The sequence below is a fragment of the Microcaecilia unicolor genome, chromosome 4 (genome assembly GCF_901765095.1).
Source record: "Microcaecilia unicolor chromosome 4, aMicUni1.1, whole genome shotgun sequence".
Lineage (NCBI taxonomy): Eukaryota > Metazoa > Chordata > Amphibia > Gymnophiona > Siphonopidae > Microcaecilia > Microcaecilia unicolor.
The window spans coordinates 298728038-298743823 of NC_044034.1; the positions used below are offsets into that span (position 1 = coordinate 298728038).

The window sequence follows — 15786 nt, forward strand, 5'->3', positions numbered from 1 at the left end:
AGCCAGCATAACGCTTGGCTGCTTTGCGCATGCTTTACGAGCCGATTACCGACGGGGATTGGTGCATCGTTCTTTCCAATACCGCACCAAACTTTTTGGGGCTGTGTTTTTGGAGCATGCTTCGTTATTTGAAATTCGGTAAAGGTTTTAACGTTTCTGATTTTTTTATGTTTGCTTGATGCATCTACCCCTTAGTGTTTTAAAACATTTCTGTTACCGCTGATATTTGGTTTTCCAGTGATAGATGTTTATCTAGAATGATTCCCAGTACTTTTAGTTGTGTTTCGATTTGGTATGTTTGATTGTGAATTTTTGGTAGATTTTGGGATTATGCGGGCTGGTTAGAACGAGTAATTTAGTTTTGTCTCTGTTTAAGTTTGAATGTTGTTGCCCAGTTTTCCATGAGGTCCAGGCCTGCTTTGACTTTGTCCAGTATTTCAGTGATGCTGTTGTTAAAAGGTGTGTAGATTGTTACATCGTCAGCATATATGAATGGGTTAAAGCCCTTTGGTTCCAGTTTTTTTCCAAATGGTGCCATCATTATGTTGAACAGTATTGGTAATATCGGAGATCCCTGTGGTATCCCACATTCTGGGATCCAGGAAGCTGAAAACCGATTGCACAACTTTACGATGTATGATCTGGTTCTTGGGAAGCCATAGAGCCATGCCGCTACTGCCCCGCATAATCCCATGTTGTCGAGTAGGGTCATAAGTGTTGTGTGGTCTACTAGATCGAACGCACTGACATGTCGAATTGTAGTAGTAAGATGTTCTGTCCTCGGCTTATTAGGCTTCTGAATTTCATTATTAGAGTGGTTAGGCCTGTCTTCATGCTGTGTTATGGTCCGAAGCCTGATTGGGAGTTGTGGAATATTGAGAATTGTGTCAGGTATTCTGTTGCGCTACTAGGCCATCCATTGTCTGTAGTTTGTAATGTCTCTAATTTTGCTAGTTGTGTTTTTAGGTATTGGGGTGAGTACTGTGCTGGGACTACTGCTTTTTAACATACTTATAAATGATCTAGAGATGGGAGTAACTAGTGAATTAATTAAATTTGCTGATGACACACTTATTTAAAGTTGTTAAATCACAAGAGGATTGTGAAAAGTTACAAGAGGACCTTATGAGACTGGGAGACTGGGCATCCAAATGGCAGATGATTAATGTGAGCAAGTGCAAAGTGATGCATGTGAGAAAGAGGAACCTGAACTATAGCTACTTGATGCAAGTTTCCACATTAGGAGTCACAGACCGGGAAAGGGATCTAGCCGTCATGGTTGATGATACATTGAAACCCTTTGCTCAGTGTGCAGCGGCAGCTATGCAAATAGGTATTATTAGGAAAGGAATGGAAAACAAAAATGAGGACGTTATAATGCCCTTTGTATCGCTCCATGGTGTGACTGCATTTTGAATATTGTGTTCAGTTCTGATCACCGCATCTCAAAAAAGATATAGTGGAGTTAGAAAAGCTACAGAGAAGGGCGATGAAAATGGTAAAGGGGATGGGACGACTTCCCTATGAGGAAAGGCTAAAGCAGCTATGGCTCTTCAGCTTGGAGAAAAGACTGCTGAGGGGAAGTATGATAGAGGTCTATAAAATAATGAGTGGAGTGGAATGGGTAGACGTGAATCGATTGTTTACTCTTTCCAAAAATATTAGGACTATGGGGCACGCAATGAAGCTACAAAGTAGTAAATTTAAAACAAATCAGAGAAAATAGTTCTTCACTCAATGTGTAATTAAACTCTGGAATGCGTTGCAAGAGAATGTAGTAAAAGCGGTTAGCTTAGCGGGGTTTAAAAAAGTTTTGGATGGCTTCCTAAAGGAAAAATCCAGAGACCATTATTAAAATGGACTTGGGGAAAATCCACTGCTTATTTCTAAGATTAGCAGCATAAAATGTACTTTTTTGGGATCTTTCCAGGTACTTGTGACCTGGATTGGTCACTGGTGGAAACAGGATGCTGGGCTTGATGGACCTTCGGTCTGTCCCAGCATGGCAATACTTATGTACTTAAGTACTATGTTTCATTTGTTGGGTTTTGCCCTTTTGTAAACATGTGTGTGATGTGTTTGGTAAAGCATTCGATGAACCCGTCTGGTGGGTCTTTCATCATTTAGTTAGGTGAGTTATTATGCGTCCTGCGTGTGAGTATTTTGTTAGTAGTGAGCTTATTGTGTCTGGTTTGGTTGTTTTGAAAGAGAGACATTCTGTCTGCTGTGGTTTGGATGCTTGTTTTGCATTCTTGTAGGTAATCTATGATGGTTGTCTGGTTTTGTTAAAAATGATCTTGTCTTTGTTATTTTGTGTTCAAAGTATTGAGCAAGCTCATCTTCCATTGGTGGTGTTTTGGTTGATGCTAGGACATCGTGAGTTTTCAGTAAGTTCATGAGTTCAAATAGTTTTTTTGTGTTGCTCTGTTCTGTGTTGGCATAAGTGCTGTAGTATTCTGCTTTAGCTTTTTTTATGTCATGTGTATGTTCTTATAGCTTTTCTCCACATGGTTTTGTTCGTGTCGGTCTTGGTGTTGGCCCATCTTCTTTCTACTGTAGTTTCCTGCATAGTTTTTTTTTTTTTCCATTTGTAGTAGTTCATCCTTAAACCAGGGATGTGGTTGTTTTGGTTCCTTATTTTTGATGTGAGTGGTGCTATTTTGTTTAGTGTATGTTCACTTATTTCGTCCCAGTTTTTCATGAAGTGAATGTCCTTGGGTGATATGTTTCTGTGTTCATTCATCATTGTCCAGAAGGTCTGATTGTCCACCTTCCCTCTGGTAGTGAACATGATTGGTTTCCTTGGTTCTTTGCTTTTGCCGTTTTCTTTCCATTGTATTATAAATGTGAACTTGCTGTGTTTTGACCATGGTACCTCTTCCCATTTGTGGTGTTAGTATGTGGCTTGTTGCAGATCTGTATGCAAGTATGTCTAGTAGGTGGCCGTTCGTGTGAGTTGAGGTGCCTTGCGCTGTTGTGAAGTTCATTAGTGATCTGGTGTTGGTGTAGTTTTGTTTTTCTAGATGCAGGTTGATGTCTCCTAGTATTTTGGCATTTGGTTGATTTGTGCAAATGTTCCATATGAAATCCATGAAATCGTCTTGTGCGTTTGACCAGCTTCCTGGTGGGTGGTAAAACAGTGTGATGCATATTTGATCAGCTAGTGTTGTATCTGTGATTTTGCACGCCAAGAATTCTATTGCTGGGGATATATGTTTAGCAACCGGTTGTACTTTAAAGGAGGATTTGTATATTATTGGAACTCCACCTCCCTTCTTTTTTGTTCTGTTGAGATGTATTGTTTTGTATCCCAGTGAGCATAATTTGTTCAATGCTGGGTCATCTTCGAGGTTTAGCCATTACTGCTGATTTCGCATTTGTATATCCTATGGGTATCGGGGCGTATTTTTCATATTTGATGTTGGTGTGTTTGACTGTTTGCAGTTGTCCTGCTGTTCACCCTGTGCCGTTGGGCTGGTCCAGCCCTTCCACTTCCAGTGTCTGGTGTAGGGTCTGGCACGTCTCCCCTCTCTGGTCGGGGACCCCTGAATCCTGCAGGCTCAGCTCTTCCCTTGCAGTCAGGTCCCAGTGTCTCCCACTTACTCTCTGGGCTGGAGATTCCACTCCAGCCACGTGGGGAGTGGGCTCAGCCTCGCTGGTTCCGTCACCGGCAGCCGTGTTCTGTTTGTTCGCGGGAGTGGATCCGCTGCAGCGTCCAGTCCCAGCGCTCCCCTCGGCCTGCACGAGTAGCATACGCCACTTTGGCCAGGCTGGGGATGAGTAGGAGTTGTCCGATCAGCCACGCAGGGCTAGCTCAAGGGACTGCACAGCGGGTCTCCCCGGGAGGCCTGGCCGATCCCCGATGCCGTGGCCCCAACTCCTGCAGCTGAAGTTGCCAGCAGCCTCTGGCTCAGACACGGAGCTCAGCACAGCTCAGTGTCCTGCTTCCTTCCACCACATTCTCATGTGTGGAGTGATAGCTCATGTCCTAACTCCACAGAGAGGCTAATTCCTAAGGAGCTTGTCCCAAATTTACAGACTTAAATTCCTATTGTGCAAAATCATAACTGCATTACTTTAATTTTGCAGTACAAAAGAAAAGAAAAAGCATACAAAGAGTAGCCCCCATCTCCCTTCAGGTCTACCTGACATTCCCTGGTGGTCTAGTAGTGTAGTCAGGGCAGGAGGATTGCGCCAGTTGTGGCAGCCATTTTGAGAGCAGAGCCAGAATGGGCAGAAGTAACTAGGGATTGCTCCTGCCCCAACTACACCCTAGACTACCAGGGATTGTAAGAGGGGCAAAGGAGAAGGGGCAATTCCTGTTCGGGGGAGGGGGGAGAGACAAATGGGATAAAGCACAAATTTTTGAAACCGAAAACATGGCCGAAAATTAAAATCTTTCAGTTGAAAACAAAACCAGGCAGAGAGAGGATTTTGAGCCAGTTTTGGCACCGTGACACAAATTTGGTTAGAACATTCTCCTTCAGTTACAGTTTATATTTGGCAATCTTATTCAGACATGGCCTAAAGCCACTTAGATTAGGGTTTATTAGATATAGCATCTTGGCTATTTCAGCATATCACTTTGCTTATTTTATGTGTAGTGCAGGTAATATGCAGGATTTTCTGCTGTCCTAGCAAAGCGTGAGGCAAATTAGATGGGCATCCCTTTTCTGACTTACTCTGTACAAAATTGGCCTGCATAAGTGGGATGTTCAAAATTTGTAGCTTTATGAAATGTTTGCCGAATGTGGCGTGTTTTGTATAGGTTGTGTGAAATTTTCGAACATTTCTGTAAAATAGCTGTTCCTGCTGTCATAAACAAGTGGGGAAAGCATGTGGGGCATGTAGGTTGGAAAGGATTGCATGAGCCAAGTGTATCAGACTTGAAGGGCACTTTAACCACAGGGTGCTTCCATGGGTATTGCAGTGCTTCATCATCATTATTCGGCTGTATACATAGCAACTGTTAGCAGATGACATGGTTCAGTCACTAGGTGTCATGGTGTGTAGCAACTATTAGGAAAGCTGTATGGTTCTGTTACTAGATTTCACAGGAAATGAAACAAAATATGTATCTGAATCATCAAGACACAGCCCTGCAGGGGTGGTTGGGTGGGGCAGCGGCATAGTAGGGGAAGCATTCAAAGCAAGCCTTATGGCATGGCAAGAGGACAATAAAGAAAAGGGAAGAGTGAGTTTGGAAAGAGCAAGTCATGATGCTGTTCAGTGAGGCAAAACGTATTCTTCAGGAACTGAAACTACTTCTCCCGTAGAAATGCATTGGGTCATTCCTTGGCCCAATTTTGAACTGTCTTGTCATTGGTCTTATTGTTGGTGCCAAATTTGTTCTTCAGCTATTGGAGAGCTGTTTTGCTCCCAGGCTTAACTCTCTCTATAAAATTTCTTTCCAACACTGTTGTGGGCTGGAAAGAATAAAGAGCTTCTCCCAGGGCTTTGAAGGGTCAGTTACATGTGGAACAGCCATAGTTTTGGCTACCTATACATGTTAAGCTGTGGGTTTTGCAAAACTCTGTCCAAGGGGAGCCAATTCAGCAGCTAAGCTCCCAAACTGTCAATTTTTGTTTTTGGAGGCGATTTTGATCGCCAGAGAGGAAATCACAATTCCACCCTCAATCATTCCTCTAAACCCCAAGTACGAACTAGCAACTAGCTGATAGTGGTATGACTCAGAGCAGGTGTAGATGCTAACAGTGACGTTTTCTTTTTTGAAGTATACATGTATTGCTGTTGAATAGCAGGGGAGTACACGTATGCTTTAAAGGTAAGCCCAGAACATGCTTCTTTAAAATCGTGTGCAGGCTGCATACACAAGTAGTGCCTGGATGCTGATTTCACGTTAACCTTATAAAATCACCTCCATAATCTTCTGTTGTACTGACGAGAAGTTTTTTTAGTCAAATGAGTTATTGCTTGAATTGGTATGATGCAGGATTGCACATTTCGTTCTGAGTGGCAGTAGCATTATTGCATGATCTTTTTTCTTTGAGGCTGTTCAGGTATTTCAGATGTCAGGCTGGGTCATGGCCTGCTCTGCTGCTTGTACTGCTGCCATAATTTTTTTTTTCCGATGTGCTCAACAGGCTTTTCCTTGCCTTGAGATCCTGGTGGCAGTGATAATTTGGACAGCTTTCCCCCTAGATCCCCCAGGACCTTCCTCCAATGACATGATCCTCATGTTTGTAGTGCGAGCACTATGTGTGGTGCCACTCATGAGCCACACCTGGGAAGCGGGATCTAGGAGTGCAGGCTTAGTTCTCAAGCTCTTTGCATGTGAGGAACACCTAGCTGGAGGGAGGAGGTAAAGTATATGGAGTGGGTCTGGCAGCACTTGCTTGCGATGTTTTGTAACATGGTTTATTAAAATTTATTGTACTGCTTCAGTTGTAAATGCAAGTCAAAACAGTTTACAATCATAAATAAATGAGCAAAGGAACGGAACAACAGCATATCATAGAAAAGTACCAAGCAATCATATAAGGTTAAGCACTACTAAGTCTAGGCTAACACCATGACATACCCAATGATCATCCAGAAGTACTAACAAAGAATTCATCTTGAGTTCAGAGGGCAGGGAAAGCGGTAAATTGTCCTATAAGAAAAGTGCCAAAAAACCCAAAACAAAACGCACTATTGCTGGTTCATTCCCATCTTGCTGAGGATTTGGGAGCACTAGATAATGATTGTTTAGAGAACACAATCTTCGGGCTGGTGTACAGGGTAGGGTGAGGGGTGAAAGGTAAACAGGTGTACCACTGTGTAAGACCTTAAAAATAAAATTAAATCTGGTCCCTGCACTGCAGCCTTGGCTTTTGGAGCTATGAAAGCATAAGGAGGCCAGAGTGAGAAGACAACAGAACTAGGTCTGTGAGGGCAGAGGTAAGTAGCAGGCGCTGTCTAGAAAACTGGCAGCCTTTGTGGGTACAGTACCCATAATAACTCCCATGGTGTTTCAGATGTGCAGAGGTATGGCAGTACACTCTCTGCATTGACCACGTGGAAGTGGATAACAAAACTGTTTGAGGAAAAATTGGATCAGGGAGAAAGGATGCCTCGAGTGAACCTGGAGAGAGATTGAGGGAAGGTTAAGAGTGAGCAGAGGGTCATAAGATGTGCCATACTGGTTCTGTCCAAAGGGTGTTGAGCATAGTATCCTTTGATAGCGGTTAATCCACCTCGTAAGTAACTGGGAGGAATGAGAGATTGGACTTGGGAAGGAGATGAGAACCCTTCTATGAAAAGGAGAAAAGTGACAGCACATCCGGTATTGGATTCTATTTTCTCTTTAGTATTAACTTTAGTTTTGCTGTGAGATTGGAGCAAAATTGATTAGCAATAGTGAATCTGACTTTTGGACTGTTCATAAAAGTTTTCCCTATCTTTCCCTTCATTTGCCAAAGTTATAAATTCTCTTTTAGTTTTCAAATTTGTCTGAAAATACTCGTGACCTTAACCTATCTGTACAAGTACTACAGTTGGACTAAGTGGAAAGAAACTTAACTACTTCACTTGGTGTAAATGGCAGCTGTGACATTTTCAACTGAGCCCTAAATTTAGCCTCCTTTGCTGAATTGTTGGCAGTGGTTCCTGCAGTCCAGTTTGGTCTAGGCATTCATGAAGTTGCCTGGTGAGGGACAAGTGTTCATCTGCTGCTGAAGTAGGTTCCATTTTAAGTGTAGAGGAGGTAAAAAAAATTCAGCATAGATGTGTAGTAAAACATGCTATTCAGCAAACCAGTAATACTTGTAGTGGCTGTTTTTTTTTAATATGTAGCTGTTAACTGTGGTCTTTTCTGAAGTCTGTCTTCTTTGTGCCTTATCTTTAGGATTTAAGAACTGGGGGGGGGGGGGGGGGGGGGATTAGAATGCATGTCATGCATGAAAGTGACTGACTTGTTCTGGATCTTGTGTGTGGCAGTAATATCTTGTCTGTTTTAGCCAGTTAATCTGTGGATCACATGTGTATTTCACTCTCCTCCTTGTAATATTCTGCCTGGGGTGAACCACAACTCTGCCTCTGGTTGCATTGCAAGAAGAGTGGAAGGGAAATAGAAGCTGCTTAAGCAGAATGTTCTGCCTCTAGAAGTAATTTATTGTCCATGGCATATCTTCACTGCTTTCTTCTAAAAGCAATCACCATAGCTGAGAAATTTAAACTCTAGTCACAGCTGCTTTTAATGTTATCTTTGCCAAGAAGATGTCACTTTAAGTATAGTACTTAAAATTTTTACTTAATCAAGTTTCCATACCGCTTCGTACCCAGATTAGAAGTTTGGGGGCAATTTGGATTTTGTCACTTTCCATGAAACCTTTTCTTAAATATTATTTTAATTTCATCTTTTTAGGTTAAGATTATATAAGCAACTAATAATGATTTTTGTTCTAGTTGATTTCAGAACAGTTCTCCAAGATTTGATCTTGGTTAGGTTGGATTATTGTAATTCATTGCTCTTGAGTTTTTCCTTTGACTATTTTTAAGGCTCTCCAAGCTGTTCAGAATTCTGAGCCCAAATTGACTGGCTTTTTTTTTTTTTCTGGAGCACATTAGCCCTGTTCTTTCTTCCCTACACAGGTTGCCAGTGTATTGAGGAGTTACTGTCCTTTGTCTGAAGCTGCTCTTGTCTTCTCTGAAGCTGTGCACTCTGAAGGTGCTAAATGTTAGTTTCCTGCTGCTTGATCATATTGGCTAGCAGAGATGTGAAATAGAACCTTACCTTTGTTGGCTGATTTTAATTAAAAAAACCTGGCAGTAGAAATTGGAAGATGTAGTTTCAGGAAACAGTTGACGATGTTTCTATCTAGTCAAACTTTTGGAAACAGTTTTAATGATGAAAGAAATGTTGCAAGCTTAGCTATGTTTGATTGTATTGCTTTATTCTAGTTCTGTTATTGTTTTAATAGTTTGTATATTTGTACTAGAGCAGAGGCACCCCCAACCAGTCAGGTTTTCAGGATACCCACAATGAATATTCATGAGAGAGATTTGCATGCAGTGGAGGAAGTACATGCATTTCATTGTGGGTATCCTGAAAACCCGACTGGCTGGGGTGCCTCCAGGACCAGGTTTGGGAACCGCAGTTCTAGAAAGTGACACAGGGATAAAGTTTGTCTCCATCCCCACAGGCTCTGTCATCATCTGCACAAGCCTAAAACACTTATGATTTTATATTTAAATCTTTTTATTCTGTTCAACTGTTTATAAATTATAAATAGAAAACAATAATATAATAATAACTCCTCCCCTGCCACCCTCTACCTTTCTATCCTCAACAATAACTGACTTCTACTACCCCAAGGAACACTAAGCCGCCCAGGGGTACAAGATACAACCCGCTCTGTATGCCCTAGTGGGGTGAAATGTGCCCTGTGAAGAAGCACTGTTATGATTTTTTTAATCTTTGAATTAAGTCATCAACAATCTTGGGATTCAGTCTAGCTCTCCTGTCTTCCACAGTCCTTCTCGCAATAGAAAATGTCCTATCAGAAGGCATACTTGTAGCAGGAATGCATAGGATCCCTACGTTTTGCGTTTGTTCGTTTTTCCAAAGCATCAAAACATCGTTGTCTGCATTAGAGAATGACGGGACATGGGCAAAGTTTGTCCTTGTGGGTTTTGTCCCCGCCCCATCCCCGTGAGCTCTGTCCTGGTGCCATTCTCTAGTTTGTACCTCACATAAACCTGTGGATCGCTCCGGGCCTACTCCGGGGCTATAAGTGTTTTAAGTAGTGTTTAGATCTGTTGTATCAGGATGCTGTGCTGATTCTTAAACTTGTCTTGACACAAATCAAACTCTACTGTACTTTGAGGGGCTTTGGACTGTTAAGCATTAAGGCATATTCATTTCTTTTCTTGTAGACATGAAGCAGTCATCATTTCTGGAAAGAAACTGGCACGGCAAATCAGGCAGGAAGCTCGGCATGATGTGGAACAGTGGGTAGCAGCTGGTAACAAGAGACCCCACCTAAGTGTAGTTCTAGTTGGGGAAAATCCTGCAAGCCACTCCTATGTACTTAACAAGACAAAAGCTGCTGCTGATGTAGGTAGGGTCATCCTTACTGTTTCCCTATTTTTTTGTGGTTTGGTTTCTCTGTCCTTCCAAAAAACTAATCCTTTCTTGATTGCATGATATTAATGTCCTAGAGCCATCACTGCAGACCCTCTAGAGAATACCTTTAGGCAGCAAATGTTCTGTACACATCTTAGGTAGATTGTGCACTTTTGGGCCAATAACCAGAAGCCCTGCTCTGGAACAGCTATAACGCCGCTATGATCAAAGCGGTGTACCTGGGAATACTATGGCGGTGGGGGAGGGGTGAGAGCTCTGGGTCTGGAGAGAGAGGGGGGGGTTTGACACAGTATGGGATATATGTGTTCCCTGAGGAGGCTTGCTGGGGATAGAGGAAGAGCAGTTAGCTTAGCAGGGTTTAAAAAAGGTTTGGATAATTTCCTAAAAGATTTTCCTAAGTTCTTTAGTCCATTATTAAGATGGTCTTGGGAAAATCCACTGCTATTTTTTCTAGGGTAAGCAGCATAAAATCTGTTTTATTCTTTTGATACATTGCCAGGTACTTGTGACCTGGGTTGGCCACTGTTGGAAACAGAATACTGTGCTTGATGGACCTTTGGTCTGTCCCAGTATGGCAATGCTTATATTCTAGGTTGGGGACAGAAAACAGGCTTGAACCTGCTGGAGCAAGGAGGGAGACATCAGTGTTAGGGAGTGCTTGGGGAGGGGGGAGCTTGTCGCAGGAGACGGTTTAGATGGTGTTGATCTTGGAGCACAGAAGAACCAGGTTTTTGTGCTGGGGGGGGGGGGATTCTATGCAAAAAAAAATAACAAAGAATGCAGAAGTAAAACAACAACAACAAAAAAAAGCTCAATATTCAATTTTTGTACATAATCCCCCCCCCCCCCCCCCCCCACCCCCAGGAGTAAGCTGTCTGGTGTCAGTTCAGTTAGGAAACGTTTCTCCATGTTCAGTTATTGTGAATACCTGACAGTGTGAGTGCCATGTGCAAAGGGTGTGTTCAGATTTGTATTTTGCCTTGAGTAGTTCTATTAAGGTAGACAATGCATATAAATATTGACAGATAAGCACTGACATAAGCACCTGAGCTTGTCTGATGGCTCTAACAGTGGTATTTGCCAGCAGTTCTAAAATTCAGAGCAGCCAATACTTGCCAGTTGCACTTGAGCTCTAGGTAAACCAATATCTAGTACAAAGTATAGAATGAAATATGTTCAAAACCTATTTTAAATATGATGGGTTGTCTTAAAACAGAGGACTTCTTAAGATTTTGTATACCAGAAATGAAATGCTTTTCCAGTACAAGATTAACTTTGAGGGAATGTCTATAAACCACTATAAGGCATGTAGGTTTGATAAAACCACCATGTATCCTTGAGTGAGCAGCAAGGAATTGGTCTGCTGCTCGCTTGAGACAGGATACTGGGCCAGCATAGCACACATTAACACATGACTTGCGGGGACTGTTGTGTGCAATACATGGTAAGAGAATATCTTAATTGAAAATACATTCCAAAACGGGAATGACAATGCTGCCACAATGATCCTGCCATTCAGAATTTATTTAAGATTGTTAGACACTAAATTATTGCCTACATATTAGCTCATGCAGTTTTTAAGTTATTTAGGGAAATGAGTCCCACTCAGTTTTATATGCTAGTATTTGAGTCACCTTAGCTACTGCAGACATACAGCTTCAAAACCCTGCTTGAGCTGTCCTTGTATAACTTCAGTGCTTGGTTTCTAGGATTATCTGTGATGGAATAATTTCACTCTTCTTGGTGATGCTTGATACATATGGAGAAAGCTGCTTTTATGCTTGAAAAACTGTTTTGTTCTGAGGCCACCCATTTAATTATATTCAGTTGCACACCTAGGCTTTATCCCTAGCATCTAACTTGATAAACAACGGAGTACATTGGACAGATTTTAGATTTTGTTTTAATACATCAAGTTGTTGATTGTGGCATCTTTGGACAAGTTTGATCTGCTGGGCAATGATTATAAGCTGCAATAGATAAGCCAGTGTTCCCTTTTGTGCAGTTTTGGTATGTCCTTGAGAGCATTTTTCTGTGCAAGGACTAGGACTTTTGAGGTCATGTAGTGATCTAAGACTGAACTTGCCCTACTTCTCTGATGCTTACTTGTTGGGATCTCAGGGTTAAAGAGTGTGATTGCTGTTGCAGTGACTGAATATTGAAACATTTACCCCCCCCCCCCCCCCCCCGTTTACAAAGACACACGCTAATACAAACATCCCATTTGTCACTTTGAATGGGCTGTGTCTGTAAGCATGACTTAGTAAACAGGGGGGTTAATTTGTAGGACATAACTGCCAGTGTGTAGTACTATCTCTGAAGGCATCATATCGGTATTTTAACTGCTGAGCAGGAATGCTCCAAGATTTTATTACTGTTACCTCTTCAACCTTTTGATTACATCTTTTTATAATTAATACCAACATTTGGGTGGATTATCAGATCAGTCATCTGAATATTTCAGATAGATGTCTGCTGCCAAAGGTGCTCGCTCTCTTAAACCTCAGAACAGAATTGTCTGAACCCTGTATCCTGTTGGACAGTGGCCAATCCAGGTCATAAGTACCTGGCAGGTATGGGTGGGCAGTGAGGGCTTGGGAAGGGAGTGAAGCACTGAAGAGGAGAAAGGGACAGCAAAAGTGAGAGCAAGATGCATACTTAATGGACATTAATTGAACTGCAAACACAGTTGTTCCTAATTTTGTGCAAAGAAGGAAAAGAGGACCTCCTATGTACTTTATTACTTTAGGAAGGAATTTCTATAATAAGAACATTTTGGACTTGTCCCAAAGCTTTTACCAAGTATAAATTGGCCCCAAGTTTTATATTCTTAAAGGTCATTTTACATTCTGCTTAGATGGCATGTCCCAGACCAGAAGGGTAGATTTAATCACTAACAGGCAAATCAGGGCCAACCAACCCCCCTCCACCCATACACAGTTATGCAGATGATTCTCTGTTGCTTCTGAAATAGCCAAGTCATTTATTACATTAAATTTCCTGTGGCCATGTTTCTGTTTTGGGCTCTGATCTCAGTATGGTGTCCATTTTGGATGTACTTTTTATCTTACATTAATTACTCCATGTGGCGAAATACACAGGGATCAGCAGTGAAACCATCTTGAAACCAGCTTCCATCACAGAAGAGGAATTACTCGACCTGATCAGCAAGCTAAATAATGATGACAAAGTAGATGGCCTTCTGGTGCAGCTGCCCTTACCAGGTAACGTGATTTATTGGATCAACAAACTTGAAAGCAAAAGTTTTCTTACTATTTTGTGGGGTTTTCAAAAGGCATTTGACAAAGGGAAAGGGGATGGTTACAATTAAAGTAGGTTTACATATTATATGCAGGTACTTATTTTGTACCTGGAGCAGTGGAGGGTTAAGGTCACATAGTGAGTGGCTGTACTGAGACTTGAGCATCTGAGTTCCAGGAATTCACCAGCTGTCCCTGTGTAGTACTCTAATCACTGGCTTATGCCTAGGTCATCATTTGCTTAGCATGTGAAGCCATATCCTGTTCTGTTGAAATAAGGATTTGTCATAGTTGAATCACTTATAAGAAATGAATTTAGTGGAGAGGAGGGAGACATGTCACATGCTCAGTTTTGCTGTTAGTCTGCTTTTTACTTGCCAGTTTCATCTGGCTCCATGATGGATGAGGGCCTCTACGTTTTTTTTTTTGTTTTTTTTTGTGGTTCTCATATTGTCCAGTAGTTCACTCTTGATAACATAGTCTACTGGTGTTTTCTCAGAACACATTGATGAGAGAAAGGTCTGCAATGCAGTGACTCCTGACAAGGATGTAGATGGCTTTCATGTGGTAAATGTGGGTCGTATGTGCCTAGACCAGTACTCTATGCTGCCAGCAACCCCATGGGGTGTCTGGGAGATCATCAAGAGAACAGGTAAGGAGCTTTTTAATATATATTTTAATGTGGGTTAAGTGCTGATTTCTGGAACCAGCAGACTATGATTTGTAGAAAGCTTTTTCCATGCACCCCCCTCTAACTGGGTTAAGACTAGCTATGCAAATATTGGAAGAGAAACTAGATAATTGAAACATTATAAGACTGAATCTGCTTATGCTGCCCTTGTGCAAATTTCCTATCAGCAAATAGCCTAAGAAGTAACACTGATTCTCCGAGGACAAGCAGGCTTCTATCTTCTCACAAGTTGGGTGACGCCGATATGCATTGCCCGGTCCAGTATTTGCCATAGTAAAAAGAGCTTTCTGGAGCGCAAGCGCCTTCCCACCCGTCGTACGAACATTGTCGCCTCAGTTTTCTTTTTTTTCCGCATGAAGAAAAGGTGCTGTTTCTTGTCCTCTCCTCACTTGCTCGGTTTTTTGAGAGCTATTTTGTGCCTTCCAGCTATTTTTCTTCCATCTTCTCTTTGACTCCTTTTATTGGAACCCTTTTTTTACCCTTTAATTTCTTTAAAATCATTTTGCCCAGTTTTAAGGTTTATTATTTTTTCCATCATTATTGGACCAATTTTAGGCCTCGACTTAGGTTGGGTCTCTCCCTCTGTTTTTCTCTGTGCTTTTCCCCTTTTTCAGGCACCATCAAGTCACTTAATTTAGCCAACAAAGTTTTTCCGTCCATGTCCACAAAAATTCCTAGCGGCTTCAAGCGCTGTACCTGGTGCAATCAGACTATCTTGGGAAAAGACACTTATTCTTGGTGTCTGCAGTGTCTTGGGCCCAACAGTAGCCCTGCTAACTGTGTTCTCTGTCTTCACATGAAGAAGAGAACCCAGGTTTCCTGAGAGGCTCAATGTGAGAGGATTTTTGGAGCCAAGTCTGGTTCATCAATGTCCACATTGGCATCAAGGTTGGATGCATCGGCATCTATGTCGAGCATTACATCGGGAGCATCTGTAAGCATGGCTGCTTCTAGAACCTTAGACACTGAGAGTAGTGAAGCATTGAGTGGGTCTCCACCTGTCTCGAGGCCTCCTGCTGTGCAGGCCCCCAGGACCATCCATTGTGGGATCCAACCCCAAGGCGACGTAAGGATTTGACATTGCCTTCGTCGGCACCGAGGAGCCTTAGTGACATGCTTCGGGTGAAGGCCAAGAAGCATCATCATCGGTCACCCTTGATGCATGGTGCAGGAGCTCCAGGACGTCAAGGATTCGACACCCAAGAAGAGTTGGTCCCAGGAGGATCGCTCCCCCTCCATACCGGAAGTGCCAATGCGCCTGTCTCCAAGCAGCTGAGATCCCACTCCTGTGTTGACCCCAACGGTTCTGCAACCTGCGCCTCAGCCGGCACCCCAGCTTTTCCCGGTTTTGGCCCTCAATGAGCGCATATGGGCCTTGCTCCCTGAGCTGCTGGATGGCCTTATGCAACAGTGTGCATAGGTACTGAGGGTGCTTGCGCCTACCCTTCCTCCCGTTGCGGCTCCACCTGTCCCTCAGCCTGCACTGTATCCTCTGACACCGGCGCCGCTTGTGGCCCCAGTGTCAACTGCCATCCAAGCCGGCACCACTTCGACGTTGGTGGAGGAAGCTTCACTGGAGTCAAGGCGGGAGCTGACTTCTCAATGCCACTCTCGAGGACATGGTTCCTCGGCATTGAGGCAGGATCGATCTTGGCAATCCCATAGGGAGATACTGTCTGACACAGAAGAGGAGCGCTCATAGGATTCAGAGGAGGATTCCAGATACTTTTCCTCAAATGAGTCTTATG

At 42.7% G+C, this 15786-nt stretch overlaps 1 protein-coding gene across 1 annotated transcript in view; it reads left to right on the plus strand.

The window, feature by feature from the left end:
* Positions 1–15786, plus strand: part of MTHFD2 (methylenetetrahydrofolate dehydrogenase (NADP+ dependent) 2, methenyltetrahydrofolate cyclohydrolase) — a 34964-nt gene that overhangs the window by 3522 nt on the left and 15656 nt on the right. Inside the window, exons 2-4 of the mRNA XM_030201795.1 lie at positions 9877–10061; positions 13189–13311; positions 13847–13999. Coding sequence (XP_030057655.1) covers positions 9877–10061; positions 13189–13311; positions 13847–13999 — 461 coding nt within the window. The remainder of the gene's footprint in view (positions 1–9876; positions 10062–13188; positions 13312–13846; positions 14000–15786) is intronic.